The sequence below is a fragment of the Hypanus sabinus genome, chromosome 10, assembly GCF_030144855.1.
Source record: "Hypanus sabinus isolate sHypSab1 chromosome 10, sHypSab1.hap1, whole genome shotgun sequence".
Classification (NCBI taxonomy): Eukaryota; Metazoa; Chordata; class Chondrichthyes; order Myliobatiformes; family Dasyatidae; genus Hypanus; species Hypanus sabinus.
Window position 1 is genome coordinate 64,046,773 of NC_082715.1, and position 25,958 is coordinate 64,072,730.

A 25,958-nucleotide genomic window follows, 5' to 3' on the forward strand; every position below is an offset into this window, starting at 1 on the left:
TGTACGGCAGATAGTCAGGTGATTTGCAGGAATGACAGCAGAAAATAGGTCAGGTACAAAACTGGGTAAATATACCTTATCATGGATCTGTATGTCAATTCCCTCTGCAGTCTGCCCCAGATACACTGAAAAATTTGGTAGGTGGTCAGCTATTAACTATTGGAATGGTGCCCAATTATAGTTAGAAGTAATGCATAATCTGGGTAATTCAATTTAGATAATTGAACATCCATGTTTATTAAAAGCTTGCATGTTGCTTTCAATGCAAGAGGGATATAAATTTGTTTTTATTTGGGAGCAATAACATGCAATGCAGTTTTTTACGAAATGTAGTTATACAGTAAAATATTTTCTACCTTGCACTCTTGAGAATTTGGGACTGGTAGATTTTATGGACTGTTGGATAATATTCCAATTAATATTCAAAAACACTTTAAATCACTTTGTTTTGAAGTTACGTTGCAAACAGGCTGTCAGTGAGCTTAAATGCAGAGAGGATAAATTTAAAGGGGGTGCATGAGTCTGGTTTTGCTGAGAAAGATCCATTGATTATGTCCATAACTTCACCTGATCACATTATATGTCAAATCCATAGAATTAGAATAGATTTTAAATAGCATGGTATGAGTACATGTTGAACTCTGAGTTTGCCTGATATTACAAGGCTTTGATGTTGTTGTGTACTAAACTAGTAAGAAAAAGGATGGAAAGAATCTTAACAGGCCAAGAAACATACAGCATTCTTGTAGATTTTGAAGGAGCATCCTGGCTCATCATAACCACAGTACATTAATTTGTACTTCATATTCTGTACATCAGCTTTGGCTCAGAGAAGAAGGGAAAGCATTCAGTTCACTAAATTGCAAACTGTCTTGGAGAAATTAAGCACATATCTCAGCTTATGATTTCAGCAGGTAATAGCGTTTTGAGTCAGGAAGACAGCCCTTGCTTGAGAACAGAGATCAGCGATTTGTATGTAAGTGGAAAGAGAAATCTAGCTACTATTGTTCTTTCAGGCTCAATCAGGGAAGTTATAAACAAGAAAAAGTTATCTTTTTGGTTCCCTTCTAAGCACAGTTCCAAATTGTTACCCTGCAGTAAACAACAGTAAGGCATCCCTATTAAAATTGCAGCCCTACAGCAAACAAGTCAGAAGATCAGTGATCATCAATTCTCAGTCACATTAAAACAGTTAAGTAATGAGGGTAATTTTACTTTCTCTCTCAGCTGGATTGATTGGGCAAATAGTGCTACAATTTGCCAAGAACGTTGTTTGCATGGTGAAAAAACAAAGGATACCCAAAAGTAATCAAACTATTTAATGTGGACAGTGAGAAATGAATTGCAGGACACAAAGTTCACAGACTCCAAAATATGACAATCCATTTTTTTTCCTCCTATGCTGCCTGTTCCCACATTGGCAGAAAAGGTGCCATGGTCTTGGGTATGATAATTAATTGAAAGTTTATGGGCGCCTTTAAAAAGAAACTCGATCAGTTTCACTAAACAAAGTAGTGCAGTTTATAGCAAGGATAGTAAACAACATTTTTACCTCAACCAATAGGTATTTAAATAATATACACTTTAATATTTCCTGTACCTAATAAAGTGGCCACTAAGTATACGTTCGTGGTCTTCTGCTGCATCCCATCCACTTTAAGTTCAATGCATTGTCCAGTCAGAGATGCTCTTCTGCATACCATTGTTGTAATGCGTGTTTATTTGAGTTATTTTAGCCTTGATGTGAGCTTGAAGGCCATCTCCTCTGACCTGTCTCATTAACAAGACATTTTCACCCACCGAACTGATTTTTTTTTTTTGTTTTCACTCCATTCTCTGTAAACTCTAGAGACTGTTGCATGTGAAAATCCCAGGAGATCAGCAGTTTCTAAGATACTCAAACCACCCCATCTGGCACCAACACTCATTATGTGGTTAGTCACTTAGATGATATTTTTCCCCATTCTGAAGTTTGGTCTGAACAATAACTGAATTTCTTGATAATGTCTGCATGTTTTTAATGCATTAAGTTGCTGTCGCATGATTGGCCAATTAGATATTTGCATTAACAAGCAGGTGTACAGTTGTACCTCATAAGTGGCATTTGAGTGTAGATGTTACTATATTTTTTGATGTTGTAAGAGTGATGAATGCCATCCTATTCCTATATTTTTGGAAATCCCATAAACATATTGGGTTGTCAGAAGAGCATATTCAGGTTTCTCTGCATACTGCAGAAGCTAATGCAGTAATATCAGTCTGCGTTTACTTCATTGGTCTGTTGCAAGACCTTGTAGCTGCTAACATTTAGCCTAGCAGTAATGCCCTTGGCAGTCTGCTCTTAAATGTGCCTATTGCTATAGACATGGCACATTTGAAGTACTAGATGGAAACTTGGGAATGAGGTGGGAAAGTTCCCCACGGGATCAGAAGGAACTAGACAGGCTGATGGAAAGCAATGCTCACAGGAGGAATTTTTGTTTTGAGCAAGAGAACTAAACAGACAGCCAAGTGTTCTTGGCAAGTGATTGCCAAGGAGGCCACTAAGGAATAAAACTACATGTCAGCCTGCACTTTGGGGAAGCCTGCAATATAGTTACATCTGTGTGCCTGCTCCTGAAGGATAAACAGATAGAAATAGAGCAGCAAGGTTAAATATTGGGTGTTGTATAAATATTGACATTATCTGGAAAAGTTTTATTTTCTAAAAGGTGTAAGCACAAATGAAATTACTTCTGAAAAGTTGAGAATCAAATTTCTCAAGGGTGCTAAGATACCCAGTAATGTTCGAAAAATTGAGGAACTCTGAGCTGAACAGATCTTCAACTGCCAAGCATTATTTTCTTTGGAGATGTTCAAAGGAAGTTCTAGAGACTGATCTTACATTAAATAATAAAATAATCCCAACTCATTCAGAGAACTTCTGAGAATGGTATAACACTGATTAAAAGAAAAAAAGAAATGACCAATTAGCAAAAGAATTTTTAAAAAAAGCCTCTTGTGAAACTAGTGCAGGAGATTACATTAACCATGATATATTTTACAATCTAACCATTCCTTATAAAGTGTGATTTATTCACGTGGAATAACAGATTCTGTTCTCTCACAAAGGTATATACTGAATGAACACTTACTATTCCATCTGAATGCCTTTGCATAGGTCTATTATTTTTGAGAAAAAGAAGGAATATTCCATTGTTTTGGTTCTGTTCATAGCCCACATGCCACTACGTCAAAAGGTTACAGCTCAAGTCACACCCCTGGAACTTGAGAATAAATAAATTCCAGACTACTATTGAAAGAGTACTATACTATCAGAAGTACCACCTTTCATAGCAAATATTTAGTTGATGGATAGATGTAAAGATTTGCTCGGTCCATTTGAAGAAGAACAAGGACGTTATACCCAGTGTCCATCAATTGATATCATCAGTCATTGACATACTACTATGCTCAGACTGGCTGCCATATTTCCGACATTGTATTGATGATTATACATCATAAGTATACCACTGTTTGTAAAGCTCTTTGAGAGGTCTTGAGGTCTTGAAAGGCACTATTTTTTTTAAACAAAAACATCTAATTCAGCTATTTTCTTAATTAACTTGTAAGAAATCCCCAGGTCCTCCACTGCTGGTCAATTTCATGTAAAAGGATGCAATTCCCAATTGATTAATGATCTATTAAGTACAATAGTTGTGAGTTCCCTGTGAATGAGATGACATTATACGTTTTTCATTTCAATACAACCCTGGCAAACTGTATTTAGTGATAATTTCAACAATAATTCTGCTCAACATTTAATCAATATTTTATTAAAGTGTTATCAGCAAACTGGGATCTGATAACAGTATATTAGTTTTGTTGTATCAAATCTCCAGCGGTATTCTTTTCCTTCAAGTTCCACCAAAACCTTCAAAGTCATTTGGAAGAGACCACCAGTAGATCTTTTGAAGCTGTTCACATCTGGAACCATGCAATGTGGAAGCAAGAGGCAGACATTCCATTAATACATCACACAGCTGTTTAAGTAGCCTGTTGCTGATAGCATCTCAAATCTACTTTTCTGCCTTAACCTCATATACTTTGTACATCTGGATCTCAGCCCAGATAGTTTCAATGAATTCAGGATTTTGGAAAAGCGGATCCCAGACTATCACAACTCCTTTTTGTGAAAGCATGATTTCTAACTCTGTTCTTTAATGACTGAATCTTAATATAATGTCCATGTATTCTAGACTCCCTCTGCTGATGCAATAATTCACCAAGACCAACAACTTTCATCTCTAACGTTTCCTGCCACTGCCCGTGATTCAGCTTATCCCAATCACAGATTCTATTCGTTCCCCATTGTAAAGTCATTGATGTGAAGAATTTGCCCTGTTTATTTTTTCTCAGGGTCTGCCTGGCCTGCAGAATAGCTTGAGCTTTTTTAAAATTTATAGTTAGGATTTCCAACATGCACTTTATTTAACAAAATTATCCAAAGCTCTTCTGAGAATGAACTCGCTATTATTAATTTTCATATCTGACACTTATCAAGTCTTTACTATGCTTGCAAAGCTTCATCAGCCTCAATCTTCAGTTTTGTTTTTGAATTTGAATATGGTGACATCTCTTCATTTCTTTTGTTACTTCCATCAATGCTAAACTCCTCATCGCTCCTCCAATTCTGCCCATGTGCACAGTACGAATCTCACCACCATCAGAATATACAAAATAAAATAAGGGAAAGGACTTTGAGACTGATTTGCTATCGTACAATGTCATGACTGATCTTCAGCAACTTTATTCTCACTCAATCTCCATACTTTTTCATTTCTCGTGCAATCCAAAAATCTATAATTAAGCAGCTATAAATCCTGTTTAGAACATTCCCAAATTTCACCACCCTTCAGAGGAAGAAATTCCTCTTAATCTCAATCCTAAATATCTGATCCCTTATCTTGAAACTATGCCCAGTGTTTTAGACACCAGCCCAAGAGGAAACTTCCTCTAAGCATGCAACCTATCTGGCATCTTAGGAATTTTATGTTACAATGAGATCACCTGCATTTCTTCTGAATTTCATGGAACATGGCCCCATTGTCACAGGAATTAATGGTACAAGCATTGTTATATTATCACCAAGAAAAGAGTATCCTTCCTAAGATAAGGAGACCAATACTCTGCACAGCACTCTAGCCCTGTAAAACAAAAGCAAGACATGATGTTACATGTTGCAATATGTTACATTAACCCTTTAACAAATAAGGTTATTCACCTTCTGAATTGCTTACCAATTTCCTGTAATTTTTGAACAAGCATGCCCAGATGTCTTTGAGAGCCAACAGAGATTCATCTTGAACTTGGATGATTTCTGTTTGAAGTTTGAATATTTGTGATTCTTTGGGTGCTTTAGCATTAATATTACATATGCTATTTTTCAACCCATTGGGACCACTCTAAAATCCATGCAGCCATCTGTTCCAGGTCTTGAGGTCATTTGATTAAGGGATTTGCCATTGTTTTTAATCTGTTATTTTCTCCAGAATTTTATCTTAAGTGGTACTAATGAAGTTTATCACATTTTCCGCCTGACCTATTTCACTATGTTTCGATGTACATGTGACAAATAAAGCTAATCTTTAATCTTTAAGTCTTCAACTATCCATAAAGCATTTTAACAGATGTAAATCAATTTAATAGATGTAAATAAAGCGAAGTAATTCCCCCCCATGTCCATTTTATCATTTAGAGTGGTTCTTAAAATTTACTTTTGACACGCTGGTGTATTCTTATTTGGATGTGTGTCAAATTTTGGCTAGTAAATTACAAAAGAACTTTTCGGCGCTTTATTTCTTTTAAGGATCTACATAATTTAAAGTTGTTTCTTTGTTTGACTAAATCATGTTATTATTTCTAATTAGAGCACCCCTTCTAAATTAAAGACTTTCAAGTTATGCTTTCACAACTATTTTTGATTCATTTATTTTTTATCCCAACTCTTAATAGAATTAATCTCTTTACAGAAAGTATATAGTTTGATACCTCTTCAGTTTTAACACCTGAGACAAAAATTATTTCAGAAGTTATCAAGTTTCATTTTGAACCTGCACTATTGCTCCCTGTTATGGAGTAGCTTAAACAACAATTAATAAGTGTATTGCTACAAACTTTTCCAATAAAAATAAGTCCTATATTTTCCTTTGCACAAAAAACAGCATTGCCAATCCAGGCCTGCCCAACTTCAAAGAATTATTCCTTCTGGTTCCATTTCCTACACACCTTAATTGATAAGGTTGCTGAGAACACCAAATGGACGCTGTCAGTTCACTGGCTGCACAAGGCTGACTATTCAGTTTTATTCTGGTCAAAAAGTTGGTAGAGCTGCAGCCTGTTATATACCCTCTTCAGATGTGACTCAAAAGCCTATTTCAGATATCTGACCAGCAAAAGTCAAAAAAGGAAATTTGCTTGACATGCCTCTCAGTGTGATCACACTGTTGATGAGAGTGCAACACTGTTTACTAATTAACAGGGTAAACTAATACAGGTTCCAGTTTCTGTAGGATGGAATACCCATTTTGCCAAGCTCTGTAACAGTGTTGTCATTTTTCTTGTAAAACAACTTCTCTCATTTTGATAGATTCATCACGGCCTGAAAAGAAAGAAAGCAAGTGCCCCACGCCAGGATGTGATGGAACTGGACACGTCACAGGCCTTTACCCTCATCACCGCAGTTTATCAGGCTGCCCACACAAAGACAGAGTTCCCCCAGAAAGTAAGTGAAAAGGAAATTCAAAATGCAAGGTAAACATATTTGTAATTACCTAAAACATGTTGGTTGCAGTATCTCTCAAAATAATGTAATTTCTTCTCACCTTTGATGCAGTACCAATCTCTTCATTTATTACCAGTGTGAAACACATGTTTTTTTTTGTTTCTTGATGAATCACAGAACACAATACAGGGAATTGTGTACACAGATGGTGTTGAGAGTGGGGAGGAAAGGAGATATGGGGGCGACAACAGAAGTTTATTATACCTGTGAATCAGCCCAATCGACTTTCATGAATAACAAATTCCCACATCATTCAACCAAGCTGCCAGTTGGTTCTGAACAATAGTGTGTTTCTGGCAAAGCCCAGTTTCACCCTTTCTGTTGTCACTCTCTTGTAATCAATGAATTTATGAACAACCAGAGTATATAGTGTGGGTGAATGTCAAACTTGCTGCAGTGCTAAAACCTTTTTAAAAACATTTATTTGCGGAAGAAAAGATGACACTTATCAAATGAATGCATGTTGCACTATTGCCACAAGACACATAGGTCATGAGACCATAAGACCTAGGGGCGTAGGTGCAGAATTCATCTGCCTCATTGGGTGGAACTTCCAATTTTGAGAGTGTAAAGTAGGAAAAGGCTAGTCACCAATCTTGAGTATGCTTCATCCAATGTTCTTTCTGTTAAATCAATGGAAAGCAAAATTGGCTGATTTGTAAAACATATTTGTTGAGAGTTTGCTGCATCTTAAATTTACAAGATTAGCCCTCAATTGCAAATGCGGTTTTTGGGTACTCGAGGGATTAGCTGAACAATCCAAAACAAGTCCACAAAAATTACCGGGTAACATATTAGACATTCCAAGTTGAGAATTTCTTCAAGGTATAATGCTGAGCAGACCTGTCCTCACCATTGAAATGTGTGTCACCCCTCCCCTTCTCTATTCCATTTCCACCCCCTTCTGATCCTTGCAATAGCTGTAACTTCACTTTGCTGATATGTTCACTGCTTGGAAATGATCCCTGTCAACTACAGCCAGCAGGGAGTTAGACCATGAGATCATAAGGCACAAGTGCAGAATTAGCCAAACCTGCTCTCCATCATGGTTGATTTATTTCCCCTGTCAACCCCATTCTCTTGCCTTCTTCACGTAACCTTTGAAGAGGTTCTTAATCAAGAACTTATCAACTTTTACTTGGACAATTAATTCCACAGGTTCACCACCATCTGTCTAAAGGAATTCCTCCTTGCCTCTGTTCTAAAGGGACATCCTTGTATTTTAAAGCTGCGCCTTCTGGTCCTAGAATCACAAATTATAGGAAACATCCTCTCCTTGTGCACTTGATCTACGTCTTTCAATATGTAATCCCCCCCCCCCATTCTTCTCAAATTCAGTGAGTACAGGCCCAAAGATATCAAATGATATCAAATATCAAATATCAAATACATTTAATTCCCAGGATAATTCTCAAAAGCCTCCTCTGAATCTTCTCCAATGCTAGCACATCCTTTCTTAGATATGGGGTCCAAAAAAGTGAAGAAAAATCATTTCAGGATGTATATAGTATATATTTCTCTAACATTAAATGTACCTTTGAAAACTGTTCACAATACTCCAAAGATGTTCTGACCAATGCCTTATAAAGCCTTAGCATTATATCCTTGCTATTATGTTCTAGTTCTCCTGAAATGAATGCTAATATTGCATTTGCCTTCCTTACTACCAACTCAACCTGCAAGTTAACCTTTAGTGCATCCTGCACGAGGGCTCTCAAGTCACTTTGCACCTGACTTCTGAATTTGCTCTCCTTTCAGAAACTAGTCTTGCCTTTATTCCTTTAACCAAGTGCATGACCGTACACTTCCCGAGACTGCATTAATCCGCTACTTTAACTATTCAAAAATCTTTCTGAATCCTTCTACAAACTCCTTACTTTCTTTACAGTATCTGCCCTATACCTATTTTTCTATAATCCACAAATGTGGTCAAAAGGCCAAAAACTCTGCCATATAGACCTTTAACACATAAACAGTAGTCAATTCAACACCACTACCTGTGGAACACCTCTTGACAGTGGCAGCGAACTTGGAAAGCTCCACTTTATTCCCATTGCTTGTCTTCTGCCAGTCAGCCAATCTTCTGTCCCTGCTGGTACCTTTCCTGTACTATCATGGGTTTTTATCTTGTTGAAACCTTATGCTTGGCACCTTGTCAAAGGCCTTCCAAAAATCCAAGTACACAACATAACTGACTCTCCTTTGTCTATCCTGCCTGTTATTTCCTCAAAGGATTCCCACAGATTTATCAGTTGAGATTTTCCTTTATGCTGACTTTAGTCTATTTATCATGTGCCTCCATGTACCCCAAAACCTTAATAATAGACTTTAACATCTTGCTAACCACTGAAGTCAGTCTGCCTCCTCCCCTTCTTAATGAGGAGAGTGACATTTGCAATTTTCAGAATCTGGTGGTTCTTAAAAGATTACTGCTGATGCCTCCATAATCTCCTCAACTTCCTCTTTCAGAATCCTGAGGTGTAGACTATCTGGTTCAGTTGAGTTATTCTACCTTCAGACCTTTTAGCTTCCCAAGCACCTTTTCGTTAGAAATAGTGACCACACTCACTTCTGCCCCCTGACATTCTTGGAGTCTGGCATACTGTTGGTGTCTTCTGCGGTGAAGACTGATGCAAAATACTTCTTCAGTTATCCTCCTTTTCTTTATTCTCCATCACTTCTTCTCCAGCATCATTTTCCAGCAGCCCGATGTCCACTCTTGTCACTCTTTTTCTTTTTATACTGTATGTCTGAAGAAAAGTGATATCCTCTTTTATATTATTAGCTATCTTATCTTCATATTTAATCTTTTATCTCCTTATTGCTTTTCGAGTTGCCTTTAGTTGGTTTTTAAAAGCTTCCCAATCATTTCCACTGTATTTTGGTATATGTACATCCTCTCTTTTGCTTTTATGCTGTCTTCAAAGGTTTAACGGTTACTTTTTATCAAAGTATGGAACTCTGAAATTCTTCAATTCTCCGGTTAGCTATGAAACCAAGAAAGAAAAGAAAGGCAGCACAATCATCAACCCCCAATTCCTACCTCTGCACAGAGAAAATCAACAAGAATGGGACAAGCACATCAGCCCTTGATTTCCTTTGTCAGCCACAGTTGCCTCATCCTCCCTTTAGAATGCTTTCTCTTCTTTGCTTCTACTCTCAATCCCCATGACCATCATAACACTGTCTTTTTTACATGCCATTTTTATCTCCCATTTTAATTTGTACCCCACATCTTAGCTATTGATCAGAAGCCTGATATAACTTTCAACAGGATCTTTTTACCCTTGCAGCTTTATAAATTTATCCTTAACAGCTCTACATTTTTGGATTCTATATCACTTCTTTCTAAGGATCTGATTTCATTTTTTACCTACAAAGCCGCCCACCTCCTCTGCCAACCTTAAATGTTAACCTCCTATGTGTGATCCTATTCAGCCACAACTCAGTGATGCCTACAACATCATACCCATAAACTTCTAACTGCACTACAAAGACATCTATCTTATTTCCTACATAGCATGTATTCAAATTTCACACTCTCAATCCTGTATTCGTTATCCTTCTTTTCAATTTTGTCTCCATGTTGCATGAAATTAAATTTGAAGGTTCAAAAGTTCATTTATTATCAAGATATACAACTCTGAAATTCTTCTTCTCCGGATAGCCATGAAACCTAGAAAAGAAAGGTAGTATGTTCATCAGCCCCAAATCCCCCCTCCCCAATATGAAACAAAAAAAAACAAACAAAAACTGAACAGACACATCAACCTCCAAATCCCTCCACCCCAATAAGAAACAAAAAAAAAATAAACAAAAAGAGATCAGGCACATCAACCCCTAAATCCCTCCTCCTGCATGATAAATTGAAAAAGACGGAACAGACACATTGACTCCCAAATCCTTTCTCCTGCACCAAAAAATGAACAACATGCTGTGCCAAATCTCTCTCTCTCTGCACAAAAAAACCAAGAAGAATCAGGTAAAAAGACAGAATATAAAAAGCTGTGAGACTGAAAAATTCTCATATTTTTCTTTGTCTCTTTCTTTAGTCTGGAGACTTCAGTAAGTTCTTCTGCACTCTCCTTCCCCTTTACTTTATCCATACTTTTCCAAGTTGTTGTTTATCAAGACTTGATCCAAGTATGGCTCATGTTGACCCCATCCCATTGGAGTAGTTTCCTCCTTTCCCATTGTTGGTGGCATGAATTCAAAACCATTTCTCCCACACCAATTTTTGAGTTATACTTTTAGCTCTCTGGTCCTTTTAACCACATGCCAATTTGCACATTGTGCAGGAAACAATTCAGAGATTTTTATTTGGCATTTTAATTTAGCCCCTGGCCATATAATTTCCCTTAGCAAAATCTCCTTCCTTGTTCTTCATATATTGCTAGTACTCATATGGACAGAGCAACTGGATTTTCCCCTCCCACTCCAAATTCCTCTGGGGATCAGATGAAATGTCCTGAACCCGGACACCAGACAACACAGTTTTTGGGACTCCTTGTGATGGAGACTTAGACCTATTCCCCTGATTATCTGTTCCTCAATTACAACTACATTTTCCTTCTACATTTCATCAGATTCAGAAGTATTCATAAAATCTGAAGTATAATGATTGTAGTAAATAGACAGTGAGGGAGAAGTTTTTTGGACATTATTTTGTTATAAAGGAGAAATCTATACAAATCTGTGAGAGAGGGAGCAAATAAATGGAGGTCTAAAAACAGAGGAGGAGGGAAACTCTATTTTCTCATGGCAGGTTGGAGGAGCTGAGGATGAGTGACCTGATGTTTGCAGGAATAATGCACAAAAATCTCAAAAGTAAGTAAAAATATTAGTTACATCAAACTATGATTCCTAATCTTGATATTTCCTTAATGGCTTCTGCTACTTTTACCTTGCAGGCAAAAATTGCAGCGTGTAAAATCTGAGGACCAGTACCTCTGTATTAACAGGCAATAATCAGTGGGGTTTCACACTCCTGAGTAATTATATTTGCTTAGAAGTGTCGTTATCCATTGGGATATGGAAAGAAACAAGCTGATGGTGACGACTTAATTAAATGTTATTTCAATTCACAAACTCTCTTTTCTGTTAGTGACCTTAGTTCATCTTGTTTTCTAGCTGTTCCCAGTGAATGGCAGCTACATAATAAGTATGCACATATTCATCTCTTTTTATTTATTTATGGGCTGTGAACTGAATGGCTTGCTGAGTTACTTCAGAGGTCACTTCAGTGCCAACCGCATTGCTGGGGTCAGAAGTTACATGGAAACTACTGTAGGTACCTGCTTAATATAACAGAGCTATCCCTAAAAGGTATACTAGAATCATGTGGGCATGTAGGAACAATCCACTCATTTTAGAGTCATTGTCATTTTAATTCTAATTTATTTATTTAAACATATTTAAATTCCCCCACTCCTCTGGGGGAATTTGAACTTCTTAAGATCATTGGTGTAAGTCTCTGAAGTGCTAGTCAACTCTGTGATCATAAATAAATAACCACTTTATGATCATAACATGGAGTTCTGAAGCAATTAGTCTCTGAAACAAAGAATTAAATCAATTGAGCAATATAGTTATAGGTACATATTGTTTATTTGTTTCATTGTTACCTATATTCAGAGAGGGAAATCAAAAACATTTCTGTGCATTTCTCCTTGGTTATTACATTTCTTCATTTACTCCAAAATTAATATTGATGAAAAAAGGAATCAGATCTATTCAAAATGCTACAATTTGAAATTTTCAGATTGGAGCAGGAACTGTCTCAAGACATCTTCATCAATGGCACCGAGTGTTCAAATTAGATTCTACAGATTTGTTGCTTGACTTAGCCAGTACAACAAACCTAAGAAACTGAATGGTGACTGGATATTCCAACAGGATTTTGCAGCCACTTGATGCAGATGCTCACTGATTGTGCCTACCTGCTTTTCTGTTGTGCCTCAGATTTTCAATCCTTCCAATACTACAAATCGTTTTCTCCATTTCCCATTCTTCTTTTGGAGAATTAGTCACAAAATAGGAATTCACATCGTGGTGAACCACCATTCTGTGTTGGTACAATATCTGTACTGGTCCTGCAAAGTGGCATTAATCCTATGCATTTATAACATGCCTGCTTGTTTCAATTTCAAACAGCTAGCTCAGCTGTAGAGATAGGCAAAACTCGTCTTTGACTCAGGGTTAACTTAACAGAAAGGAAAATTAGACTCTATGCATATAGGCACTTGGCAATATCCAGGTGACAAGGTTATTTAAAAGTGGAACCATGGACTAAAAATTATTTAGGATACAAATAAGTGCCTAAATTTCTGAAAATGCATTACAAAAATCTTCTGATTTATAACTTTTAAACTGCAAATAGACAACAGAATTTAGAAATTTAAAGTCAAGTGCACAAACTACAGAAAGTGATGGAAATAATAATAATAATATTTCTGGTGAAGAAATTAAAGTATAATAATAGACAAATTGAAGAGAAAGCTGATAGCAGACTGACAGTGCTCAATGATTAGACAGTATATGATGGCATATACATTGATAATAAATTTACTTTGAACTTTGATCTTTATTCTTTGAACTTGTCCTTACCTGCCACCCAACAGGTCTCCATGTCCGGCACATTACGTTATTCTCTCTAACTTCTGCCATCTACAAAGAGATCCTGCCACTAAGCACATTTAGACATTCTTCACCTCCTCTTTCTTTAGTAATTGCTGTCAACCTGACTCCATTGTTCACTCATTCCTCTCCATTGATCTCCCCCGCTGTCCTTAAAAGCAGGACAAGTGCTTTATCTGTCCCTACACCTTCTCCCTCACCACCTTTAAGTCCCTCAAACAGTCCATACAGGTGAGGCAACACTTCACCTGAAAGTCTGGTGCTCCTGATGTGGCCTCCTCTACATTCGTGGTTCCCGATGCATACTGGGGGTCCCCTTTGTCAAGCACTTTCACTCTGTTGCTGCAAAAGGCAGGATCGCCCAGCAACTACTTATTTCAATTGGACTTCCCATTCCCACTCTGACAAGTCTGTTCATGGCCTCCTCTACTGTCATGTTGAGGCCAAACTCAACTTGGAGCAGCACCACCTTATATTTCATCTAGGTACCCTCCAATATGATGACATGAACATTGATTTCTCAAACTTCCAGGAATTTCTCCCCCTCCCCTTCCTTCTCTTTTTATCCATTCCACATTCTGGTTACCCTCTCACTTCTTCTCTTCTCTTCACTTGCCCATCACCTCCCTGTGGTGCCCCTCCTTATTTGTTTTCTATTATGGTCCACTGTCCTCACTTAATAGATTCCTTCTTTTTCAGGTATTTACCTCTTTCACCTTTCCCAACAAATTCTTACCATCACCTCAGCCCCTCTCACCTTCCTTCCCCCTCGCCTGGTCTTTTCACCTTTTATTTCCCTCTTCACACCTGCTTCTTCTGGCTTCTTCCGTCCCCTTCCTTTCCAGTCCTGGGGAGGGGTTTTGGTCTGGAATATCAAATGTTTCTTCTCACCATACATGCTGCTTGACCTGCTGAGTTCCTCCAACAATTAGAGTTATAGAGTGATGGAAAACTTACAGCACAGAGTTATGCCCTTGGGCCCATGTATTTCATGCCAAACTGTTTAAGCTGTCTAATTCCATTGACCTGCACCTGGACCACAGCTCTTCATTCCTCTCTCACTCATGTACTTATCCAAACTTCTCTTAAAGAATTGAAATTCATCCAACACTTGTGCATTTAGATCAGTCCACACTCTCATCACCCTCTAACTGAAGTTTTCCCTCATGTTTCCATTAAACATTTCACCTTTCACCCTCAACCCATGACCTCTAGTTGTAGTCTCACCCAACCTCAGTGGAAAAAGCCTGCTTGCATTTATTCTATCTATAACCCTCATAATTTTGTATATCTCTACCAAGTCTCCCCTCAATCTTCTAGGTTCTAGGAAATAAAGTTCTAACCTATTTAATCTTTCCTTATAACTCAGGTCCTCCTGTCCCATCAACATTCTTGTAAACTTTGTTTGTACTCTTTCAATCTTATTTACATCTTTTCTGTAGGTAGATGACAAAAACTGCATATAATACTCCAAATTAGGCATCACCAATGTTTCTATTCATTTTCAATATAGCATTCCAACTCCTGTACTCAATGGATTGATCTATAAAGGCCAATGTGTCTAAGTCTTTCTTTATGGACCTATTTTGTGTGTATCATTCAAGATTTCTAGCATCTCTCGATGTGTTTAAAGATTGGATTCTATGCTTCTTGCAAAATTGGATTCTGTTGGATTTAATGGAACTAAATTTTTGAAATGTAGTAATAATTTCCTGCTGAAGGGCTTTTTCCCCAAAACACAAATGTTAATTTCCCTCCATAGATGCTGACTGACTTGCTGAGTTCCTCCAGTATTTTGTGTGTATAGTTTAAGTCAAATCCTTGTTTCAAGGAGCTGAAAGAAAAATGCTGCTAATGTGGGGGAATATCAAAGTTCAAAGTACATTCATTATCAAAGTATGTATACTATATACAACCTTGAGATTCATCTCCTTACAGGCAGCCACAAAACAAAGAAACCTCAAAAGAACCCATTAAAAAAAGACCAAAACACCCATTGCCCAGAGAGAGAAAGAGAAAAAACAAATCTCACAGACAATACAAGTAAGCAAATGGCATTCAGAACTGTAGTTCTACAAAAGACACAAAGCCAGGCATCACCCCAGCCTGAGCAGGCAGCAGCCACAGTTCATTGCAAAGCCGAGTAAACTCTGCAAGACCTCAGATGCGAAGCAAGGCATCATGGCAGTTCAGTGTAGAGCTGAGTAAACGTCATAGATCAGCATACAGAACTGGCCCTCAGCTCACCTCTAGTCCTAACACCAGGACATTTCCAATCAGGCCCGGCATTTAAATCATCTCAACATCAGGTCCTTCCTCACTCTTAGACCACTCTGAGGCTAGAACCCAGCTGCCACAATTCGGCCCGTACCCGACTGTCCCGTTCAGCCTGCCGCTTAAATCAATCGGGACATCGGGACTTCCCTCGCTCTCGGAGATGCCACGACTCTGCTTCGACCCCAATTCCACTTGCCATGTCTGTGCCTCACCTGCGCCTCTGCTACTGCTCATCTTCGCTTGGCTCTACCACCCTTTGCTTGCCTTTCCATTGTTAGTGTTGTTAGCATTGATCATTATTAATGTGTTACTAATAAAGTAGATAATGGTTTCCTTTGTTTTGTTTTTTGCCACCCGTAAGAAGTTGCTGGGCAATACCAGTGCTATCTTAAACTGGAAATGTGATATTAAAACAGAACTTGCTGGAAGTAGTCAGCAGTTCAGGCAGCATTTGTGGATAGAAAAATAGAATTGACACTTTAGGTTGATGACCTTTCATCATATTTCAGGAAGTTTAAAAGTCTTGCAATATTCATGAGATGCTCTGTACTTAACTGTGATTTTGTGAAAAGGTTTGCTTGCTCTCAGTACAACACTTAGGTTTCATTTAAACATATTTGTTCCACTCCGATTCATTTCTTTAAAGTTCTAAGCACTGATGATCTTATTTAAGAATCAATTAGGATGATTTACTCAGCATTTACTGCACAAAGGAACTTGCTTTTCAGAGTCAAGATGTTACAGGTTCACATCCAATATCAGACTTTTATCTTTATGCAATTGTCAGAAATTATCTTAATGCAATGCTATACTCTGAGTGTGTTGCATAAAGAGCAACTTTGCCTTTTATTTTGAGATTTGAACTGGTGTCATGCACTCCTTTGTATGGGACAGACATCAAATTCCAAGTACTGGCTTTCAAAGCAGAGACAATGGGACAAATTTTTCATTCCATTTTAACAGTTAATCTTTTTGAGAACAGAATGGGTACTTGTTTCGGAAATATCATGGGAAGAGATATTGCATCATTACTGGATAAAATTCAAGCATCAAGGGATCAATCTGTAATCCATTGCATGAGCAAGAAAGGCTGATTGCTGTCAAAAATGAGACTGGTCTCATTTCTGATGTGGAGCCTCCTCATGCAGTGTGCTGACACCTGTCTATTTTAATTATATTAAACTAGACTTTATGATCCATAGAGGACTGACAAAAGTGAGATAGCAGTCAGTGTAACATAAACTATATGGACTAACTTAAGAGAAACCCTTAACAAACCACTGCAAACTGTTCCAAAGTAGTCAGGCTCTGTGTGTGCTCTATGATATTTGAGTGGTCAAGTGAATGTTAACATGATATTTGAGTGGTCAAGTGAATGTTAACATTATAATGCTGAGCCTTCCTTGTATCTGTATCCTACTGCTTCAAATCCCAGAGTTTTGTGGCAGAACTGAATTTTCCGTAAATCCTTATTGGTATCCTTTGTAAATATTATGTATTTTCTCCAGCACCACTGTTTCCACTAATAGTGAGAATGGGTGTGTGGGAGTTAAGGGTGGTGACTAGGTGGTAAACATAATCTACAGTTTAGGCTGAGGAAATCACCTTATGGAATATGCTAGATGCTTTATGATCATTAGTATTAATTGTAGGAAGATAGGAAAACTACTTCAAACTATTTGCTTCAATATAGTTGATAGAGATTTTGGCAGTGATAGATTGGATGGAGATGTTTAAGATCATAGCTGGAGAGCAGCTATTCCAATTTGAAGGTAGTTCAGTAACCATGGTATTTATTTTAAGGTGGTGCAAACAAGATCTGAGAGGATGTGAGGAAAAATCTTTTTAAACAAAACAAGTGATCTTGGTGTGGAGTTAACTAATTGTCAGAATGAAGGAAACAGAACAAGTCAAGATTTTCAGAAGGAAATTGGTTTGCACTGGAGGGAAAATAAACTGAAGAGTATGAGGGAAAGAATGGGGAGTGAGACCATCTCAATTGCTTGTCAATGTGAGGAGCACTAACTTAACTGGCCAAATGTCTTCACTTTGAGTCACAATGATTCACTGATATGTGAATATCAAAATACTCCATGGCATTGAGTTTATTGCCACATTATGGTGTTTTCAGACTCACTTAACTGAAAAATGTTATGAAGGTAATTAATATCCAGCATAGTCTGCTTTGCAGTACAGCCGTTATCTCTTCGAACAGGTGTGTTTGCTTAATGTATTTAGCCTGTGAAAAACATTCGACAATATTTAGTATTTTACAGAGACTAAAACTTTCATTCCTAAAAGGCTGAGTGCAGTATAAACTCACACGTTCCATGCCAGTTTGTTTAAGCTTTTCCATTACCACTACATGGAAGGTGAGAATCTCTTTAAAGTGAATCTACAATGTCTTGTGTTTGACAACAGGCTGGAATATCCATGATCCAACTTGCTGCCCATTCTTATATCCACTATTTGAACATTGGGACCCTCTTCCTATCAAGGGGAAGATACTTCCAGCTAACAAAGTAGTTTAAAACACAGTTCATTTATTTTCAGTTATACATGTTTCAATCCAAGCAACATCCTTAAAATACATTTAAAACTCACAGAGGATTTATATCCCATAAAAGATTTCCAAATTGCAAATTATTTCTAAAACACAAAGGATTACCAAAACAAAGATACATTTCCTATAAGCTAAAAAAAAACATGCCAATGATGCAGACGAACCAGTCATCCATTGTAGAAATTGAAGGCAGAGGGATGAACTCTAGTTCACCCCATGTTTCCTTCATGCTTCTTGATGTTCTTTACCCTGTTCCTAATACACATAAACTGCTCTCTTCATTTGTACAGTTTCTTTTCCACTTATGCAACTTCACACGCATGTGATATTCTTTCAGATACCCTTTAATAGAAACAGTCTAAAAGCTCCTTGGAGACACAGATCCCAGGTGATCACAATTAATGCTACTAACTTCACTGGGAGATAGAAAACACATGTCAAAAGAGCAATGTTATGATAGTCATGGGGGATTTCAATACACAGGTAGATTGGGAAAATCAGGTTGGTACTGGATCCCAAGGGAGAAAATTTGTTGAATGTCTATAGGATAGCATTTTAAAGCAGCTTATGGTTGAGCCCGCTAGGAGATTAGCTATTCTGGATTGGGCATTGTGTAATGATACAGATTTGATTAGGGAGCTTCAGGTAAAGGAACCCTTTGGAGCCAGTGTTCATAATATGATAGAAGTCACCCTGAAATTTGAGAGGGAGAAGCTAAACTGAGAAGTATCATTATTTCAGTGGAGTAAAGGGAATTACAGAGGCATGGGAGAAGAGCTGGCCAAAGTTGACTGAAAGGGGACACAAGCAGGAATGGTGGCAGAGCAGCAATGGCTGATGTTTCTGGGAACAGTTTGGTAGTCACATGATAAATACTACCCAAAAAAGAAGAAATGTTGTTGAGGCAGGATGAGACAACCATGGGATGTCAAAAGGAAGTCAAAGCCTACATAAAAGCCAAAGAGAGAGCGTTAAATAGAAAACTAGTGGGAAGTTGGAGGATTGGGAAACTTCAAAGCCAATAGAAGGCAACTAAAAAAGGACATAAGGGGGGAAAAGAGGACGTATGAATATAAGCTAGCCAATAATATCAAAAAGGATTCCAGAAGTATTTTCAGATATACAAAAGGTAAAAGAAAGGCAAGAGTAGATATTGGAGCACGGGAAAATGATGCAGGAGAGGAAATAATGGGGGAAAGGAAATGGCAGATGAACTGAATAAGTTTTTTACTTTATTCCTCACTGTGGAAAACTCTAGTAATTTGCTGAATGTTTGAGAGAGGCAAGGGGCAGAAGCATGTGAAGTTGCCAATACTAGAGAGAAAGTTCTTGGGAAACTGAAAGTTCTGAAGGTAAATAAGTTACCTGGATCAGATGGTATACATTCCAGGGTTCTGAAAGGGGTGGCTGAAGAGATTGTCGAAGCTTTAATAATGATCTTTCAAGAATCAATAGATTCCGACATGGTTCCAGAGGGCTGGAAAATTGTATGTCACTTCATTCTTCAAAAAGGGAGAGAGGAAAGAGGAAATATAGGCCAATTAGCCTGACCTCAGTGGTTGGGAAGGTGTTGGAATCGATTGTTAAGGAAGTGGTTTCGGGTTACTTGAAGGCACTGTACTCACCAGAATTTAGAATAATGAGTGGGAATCTCATTGAAATGTATCAAATGTTGAAAGGCCTAGATAGAGTGGATGTGGGCAGGATGTTTCCAATGCTGGAAGAGCTAAGAACCAGAGGGAATAGCCTCAGAATAGAGAGACATCCACTTAGAACAGAGATGAGGAGGGATTTCTTTAGCCAGAGAATGCTGGATCTGTGGAATTTGTTGCCACAGTTAGCTATGGAGGCCAGGTTATTGGATGTGTTTAAGGAGGAGGTTGACAGGTTCTTGATTAGTTAGGGTGTGAAAAGTTATGGCGAGAAAGCAGGAAAATGACGTTGAGAGGGAAATGGATCAGCCACGATGAAATGGCAGAGCAGTCTCGATGGACGGAATGGCCAAATTTTGCTTCTATGTCTTATGATCTTACAAAAATAACATTTCTCTTTGCTTATTTTTTATCACTTTTTTTCATAACTTTAGCCTTCAACACCAACCTAGGATATCATTGGGGAGCACTGTGGAGGTGTCATTCAGAGTGGCTGAATGCCAATTTTCCATTGTTACTGCTAAGCATCCAATGATATGGCATGTTTATTTGTCTTCCATTTTGCTGCCTTAATCTTCATCATCTGTGCGTGTTAAACACAATTTACAATGTGTATCTATTGAAACCATGTGTATCTATTGATGTTATAGTCATAAAGCTATAGAACACTACAGGTCCTTTGGCCAATCTAGTCCATGCTAAACTATTAGCATGCTTAGCACTATCAACCTGCATCCGAGACACAGCCCTCCATACCCCTCCCAACCATGTATCTTTCCAAATTCGTCTCATATTTTGAAATCAAACCCGAATCCACCACTTGCATTAGCAGGTTGATCCACACTCTCACCATCCTCTAAATCAAGAAGTTCCCCTTATATTCCTGTTAAATATTTCACCTTTCACCCTTATTCCATGAATGTTGTTTATATTCATTCCCCATTTCTCTTATACCTGAGTTAAAAGTTCTCAAAATTTCCCAAACTCTGCAGCACAATTCAAGGGTGCTTTGAGTCTTTTAGTAAGGAGTATAGACTTGTATATCCTTCCACTGGTTCACAAATAGTTGGTGAAGAGCAGATAACTAGCAACATATTTACTGTAATGGGCCAATTATTTGTGTTGGTTGACAGGATGCTTATGTTGACGAAAGAGGAAACTGATGAGAGACTTAGCATTACTTTAACAATAGTTTTATTTTGGGCAATTTTGATACTTCAACATAAATTTTCAGAACAAATTTTCATCTTTGTTAAAGTCCATAATACAGTCACATAAACATATGTTTTCTCTGCCCTTAAATCACAAAGTTATTTTATTTTGCTTCAGCTAATACCTCAGCACTATCAAGCAGCAGTGTTCAGTCCATTCTAAATAATGATGCCAGGAATAAATACTTGAGGTCCGCTAGTTGGTCACTGCACTTAGCCCCACTCAATGGCTCAAGAAGGTGTATCAGTATTCCAACACTTTGTTGGTATGAGCAAAGGTATCCAGTGTTAATCTTCAGAATCAGGATCAAGGCAGCAGTACAGTGCAAGACATAAAATTACTAAAGTTATGACTAAGAAGTAAATAAATAAGTCGTGCAAAAGAGAAATAGCGTTCACAGGTTCGAGGGACATTCAGAAATCTGATTGTGGAAGGGAAGAAGCTGTTCATAAAATTTTGAGCGTGCATTCTCAAGTTCCTGTAACTCTTTATTGATGGTAATTATGAGAAGAGGGCATATCCTAGATGGTGAGGGTCCTCAATAATGAATGCCATCTTCTTGAGGCCCCACCTTATGAAAATATCCTGGGTGCTGGTGAGTCTTGCACAACAGCAGGATATTAATGACTGATTGTAATCATCATCATCCTTTGGGGGGGTTTGCTTTACAGAAAATCACCCACTTCCATTGTTGATTTTTTCTGAGCAAGCATCTCACAGCACCCATTTTCTCAGAGAGACTCTGGTCCCAAGAAGAAAGATCTGCAAATTCTATGTTATAGCAGATCAATTCATCTTTGAATAACATACTAATAGAATATCTTTACCCCATTATTGTTCTTAAAATAGTTTCCAGTACCTCTTATCCCTGGAGGCAAGTTATTTCTTAATCTGCTATCTCTCACACATGATTAGCGTAAACAGCATGCTATTTTCATTCCATTGATGGCATTATAAGTTCAGAGGTCAGGAACTCCTGTAAATCAAGCTAAGGATCCACTTATTATAGGATAATGTGGTCAACCAACTGGCAGAGGAAAAGAACCTTCTGAATAATGAATAATCCTCCTCTCTATTGTGTCAGTGCTTCTTGGGTTAATCTCCAAGATAATGAGCCGGGACTCACTAACTGCTGCTCCAGTTCTAAATGGAAGCACCTGCATTCAGCCACATGAAATGCAGCAAGTCCCAAACCACTGTGGACAAATTCAGAAGGCCAAATTTGTCAGTTTATTCTTCTTGTAGACTCCATGTGAAGCCCAATCTTGCTGAGATTACCCACATTACACTATGGATGTGTCTCTTGGGTCTTACGCTGTGTCTTAACATTAGGAGGCAAAGGAGAAGGCAAGTTACTTACGTATATGTTTGTGCTAAAAATACCTTTTACAGTGTTAGATTTGTACTAAGTTATAATCTTCCAAATTATTTCAATGCTGAGTGATATAAAACTCTGAATGTCAGAGTTGTTCAAATACTATCAAAAATTATTCTATATCCAGTTCAAAGTCTGGGCTCACATGATTCAGATCTGTTCTGATTGACTAACAGCTCTATATTTAATAAAGATGCTAGGAATTACGATGTGTCCAATATCTTCATGGATGAAGCAATTGCAAAGAAATTCTGCCAGAACGTACAAGTGATAAAGAAAAGCATGATGCTTTTATGGTAATGCAATTGATGCCTATGTTATAAGTTGGTGTTGCATTCCTGGAAAATAGACTTCATCTCAATTTTCTGTAATGTTAAACCATATCTTCCGTGCATGTCAAGAAATGAGTTTTGCAAAAAAAATTTTTTTAAGTTTATTTATTATTCTCATGTAAATTCTGGAGAGAGAATTCTATTCCTTATCTCACATTTTTGGAGAGTGATTTCTGAATTCTGTAAGGATGAATATCTTTTACCCATATAGATGTAATGTGGAGTTGCCTGTACACATATTCATGTATCCGAGCCATACAGACCACTAGGGCACCAAGTGTTCACCAAATTCTTTGACCATAGCTGGACACAAAAAGCGAAGCAGAAGTTGATGTGATGTTTGTAATCAAGGCTAATTTGTGAAAATAGACTTGCTTAAAGTCACTTGTGCTCATTGAATTGTATCAGTTACAATCCTCATGGGAGGAATAATCTGAAGCAAATAAAGAGTATGGGAAAGAATTTCTACATGAATTCCCTACGACTCTTTCCTATTGAGAAAGTTGAGTGCAAACCATGGGAAAGTGCCTTATTTTCCATTACTTCAGAGATTTCTGTTGAAGTTGGGGTGAAAGGTAAGGAGGGCAAATAGGAATATTACATAACAAATGTAATAAATTTTGTCATTTGATTATAAAGAATCTACTGTGCACTGTGCACCCTATGAAATACAAAGTGTATTTATACTTATCTGATTATCAATGTTCATTTTCATACTCTATTAATTTTTGTTTAGCTGCGAAGTGCTTTGCTTCCACTGCAACTGAACTAAGTGCCCAGTAGAGGCATATCTTGAATGTAATGAAGGATTGTCACATACATAAAGTGGTGAGATTTAAAAATCTTCAAATTATCTGTAATGCTTTTACTTTCAGTTTTCCGTGTCCATCACTTGGGCACACTAAGAATAAAGAAGGCTGTCATCTACAGCTATTAAATATTAAATGGACTGTAGGTATTCATTAGTAGCCACCTGAGGAATGACGTTGATCAGAATTTGTTTCCTTTTTCTCCCATTTTATAATGGTATCAGCTATGGTAATAAATTATAATATTTCAACTACTATCAAAAACAGTTTGTTATTTTAAATAATCTATTTCTGTTATTATATATCATGGCAACTTCCAGAAAATCATTCCAAAGTGAGCTAACTTAGTTAGGAATAACATTTTTCTGAAAGAATCAGATCCCTTCTGTCCTTCAAAATGTTTCAGCCTGATGCTGTTATTTTATAATAAACAAGATATCTATTCGAAAACCAAATGTGGTCTTCTGTCTATTAAAGGCAAATCTAATCAATTTGGGCTAGAATTCTGAACTTATCCTTTTCTTCCCTGTGTTTTTCTTCTATGATCATTCTTTACTAATCACTTCCAATCTCTTTCCTGTCAAGTTCTTGCCATGCATGAAAATGTGCTTAAGTGTCCTACACCAGGCTGCACTGGGCGAGGCCATGTAAATAGCAACAGGAATTCTCATAGAAGGTAAGCAAGGACTTCATCTTACTTCAATAACAGCAGAACAAAAGGCACAGAAGAGCTAGATCCATAGATTCAAAAAAATTGCCATTCCCTATTCATAGTATCATGAGCTGGTCATTAACACACAAAATAATAGAAACACTTATTAGTGTTAAATAGTAGAAAAAGTTTCAGGAATCTGAAGTTAATATTTTTTGAAATTAAACATTATTCAACAGAGCAATTATTTCCCACTCATGAAATCAATACCTAAAATCATTAGTGAAGACTCAATGTATAGGAAGGCTCCACAGACTGGAGTACAGGCAGATGACACTGTTAATACATTTATGGATGGAAGTTGCATTGGAGCAATATTCCATTCACTAATGAGCTCATTTCCTGCTGCTCTTTTCAAAGAGAGTCCATTTTTGTTTTGCTGAATTCGACGATCACTCATTTAGTGATCATGGGATTAAAATGAGGAAGAACACCTGGCTTATTGAGATAATTTCTTCCACAGATCACATAGATGCTGTTCAAGAATTGACTAGTATCTTGAACACTTGTTATTCAGTTCTGCATGGCCACTGTTGGATTGCAGAAATAATCAAATAAAACTTCAGAATACTGGTCCGTTCTTGCATTTCCACTGCTGAATTCTGGCTAACCACATGCAAAATCAAACACTCCTTCCTGTTCCACCGCTGGTCCCATTTCGCCCAGCTTCTTCAACCACAAATCGATCTTTCTGATCAAACACTGCAGCGGGAACATTGTAACCTACAATGCATTTAGTGTTTCACCATGAAATTGAACTTCATAATTGGAATGCATTTTCTATTTAGAATTTCTTTCTCATGCGTCTGCTTAGTTAGTGCGTGATAAGCATCTCTCCTGCCTAGCTCAGATCCTTTATCAATTCTCTCCACTCACTTTATCTTTCATTTCTTTTTCTAAATCAATTGGTTCTTAACATGGCCAATTTTTTTTTTAAAAAACCTTACCTTCAGGTAATGGATGTTATACAAAATAATGTTATCAGGCTGATTTTTCACAAAACCCAAGTACATCATGACAGGCCTTAAAAAAAGATATATTTCTGATACATTGGAAAAGCGAGAACTTATCTTACAATAACTCAACCAAAAGTGATATGGTTATGTAAATATACAGGGATCAGAAGGAAGTTTATATGGCAGTTTTTAAAATGTAATACATTTATTTATACTCTAAGGTTTTGATATGTTGACAAAAGCTGGATCACTTAATTACTTCTTCCCTGTGATATATAACAATTCAGATATAATCAGCCATATGTTTAATTTCCTAAAGCTTGGCTTTGCAATATTATTCCTACTGCTACATGAATGTTTAATAATGTCTCTGTTCCCACAGTCTTTCCGGATGTCCTATTGCTGCTGCAGAGAAGCTGGCTAAAGCCCAAGAAAAGCATCACAACAGCGAGGCAACAAAATCTAACCAGGGTTCAGATCGCGTGTTAAGGTAGGGACACTGTGTGTTAACTTCTGAGAACTACTTTCAGCAAAGTTCTACTTTTCATTCTATGATTAACTGCTATATTAATGTAACAAAGCTCCACATCAATGCAAATGAATTATTTGTA

At 37.4% G+C, this 25,958-nt stretch overlaps 1 protein-coding gene across 1 annotated transcript in view; it reads left to right on the forward strand.

Moving 5' to 3' along the window:
• Positions 1-25,958, forward strand: part of LOC132400716 (myelin transcription factor 1-like protein) — a 450,971-nt gene that overhangs the window by 220,340 nt on the left and 204,673 nt on the right. Inside the window, exons 8-10 of the mRNA XM_059981999.1 lie at positions 6,629-6,763; positions 24,265-24,355; positions 25,730-25,837. Coding sequence (XP_059837982.1) covers positions 6,629-6,763; positions 24,265-24,355; positions 25,730-25,837 — 334 coding nt within the window. The remainder of the gene's footprint in view (positions 1-6,628; positions 6,764-24,264; positions 24,356-25,729; positions 25,838-25,958) is intronic.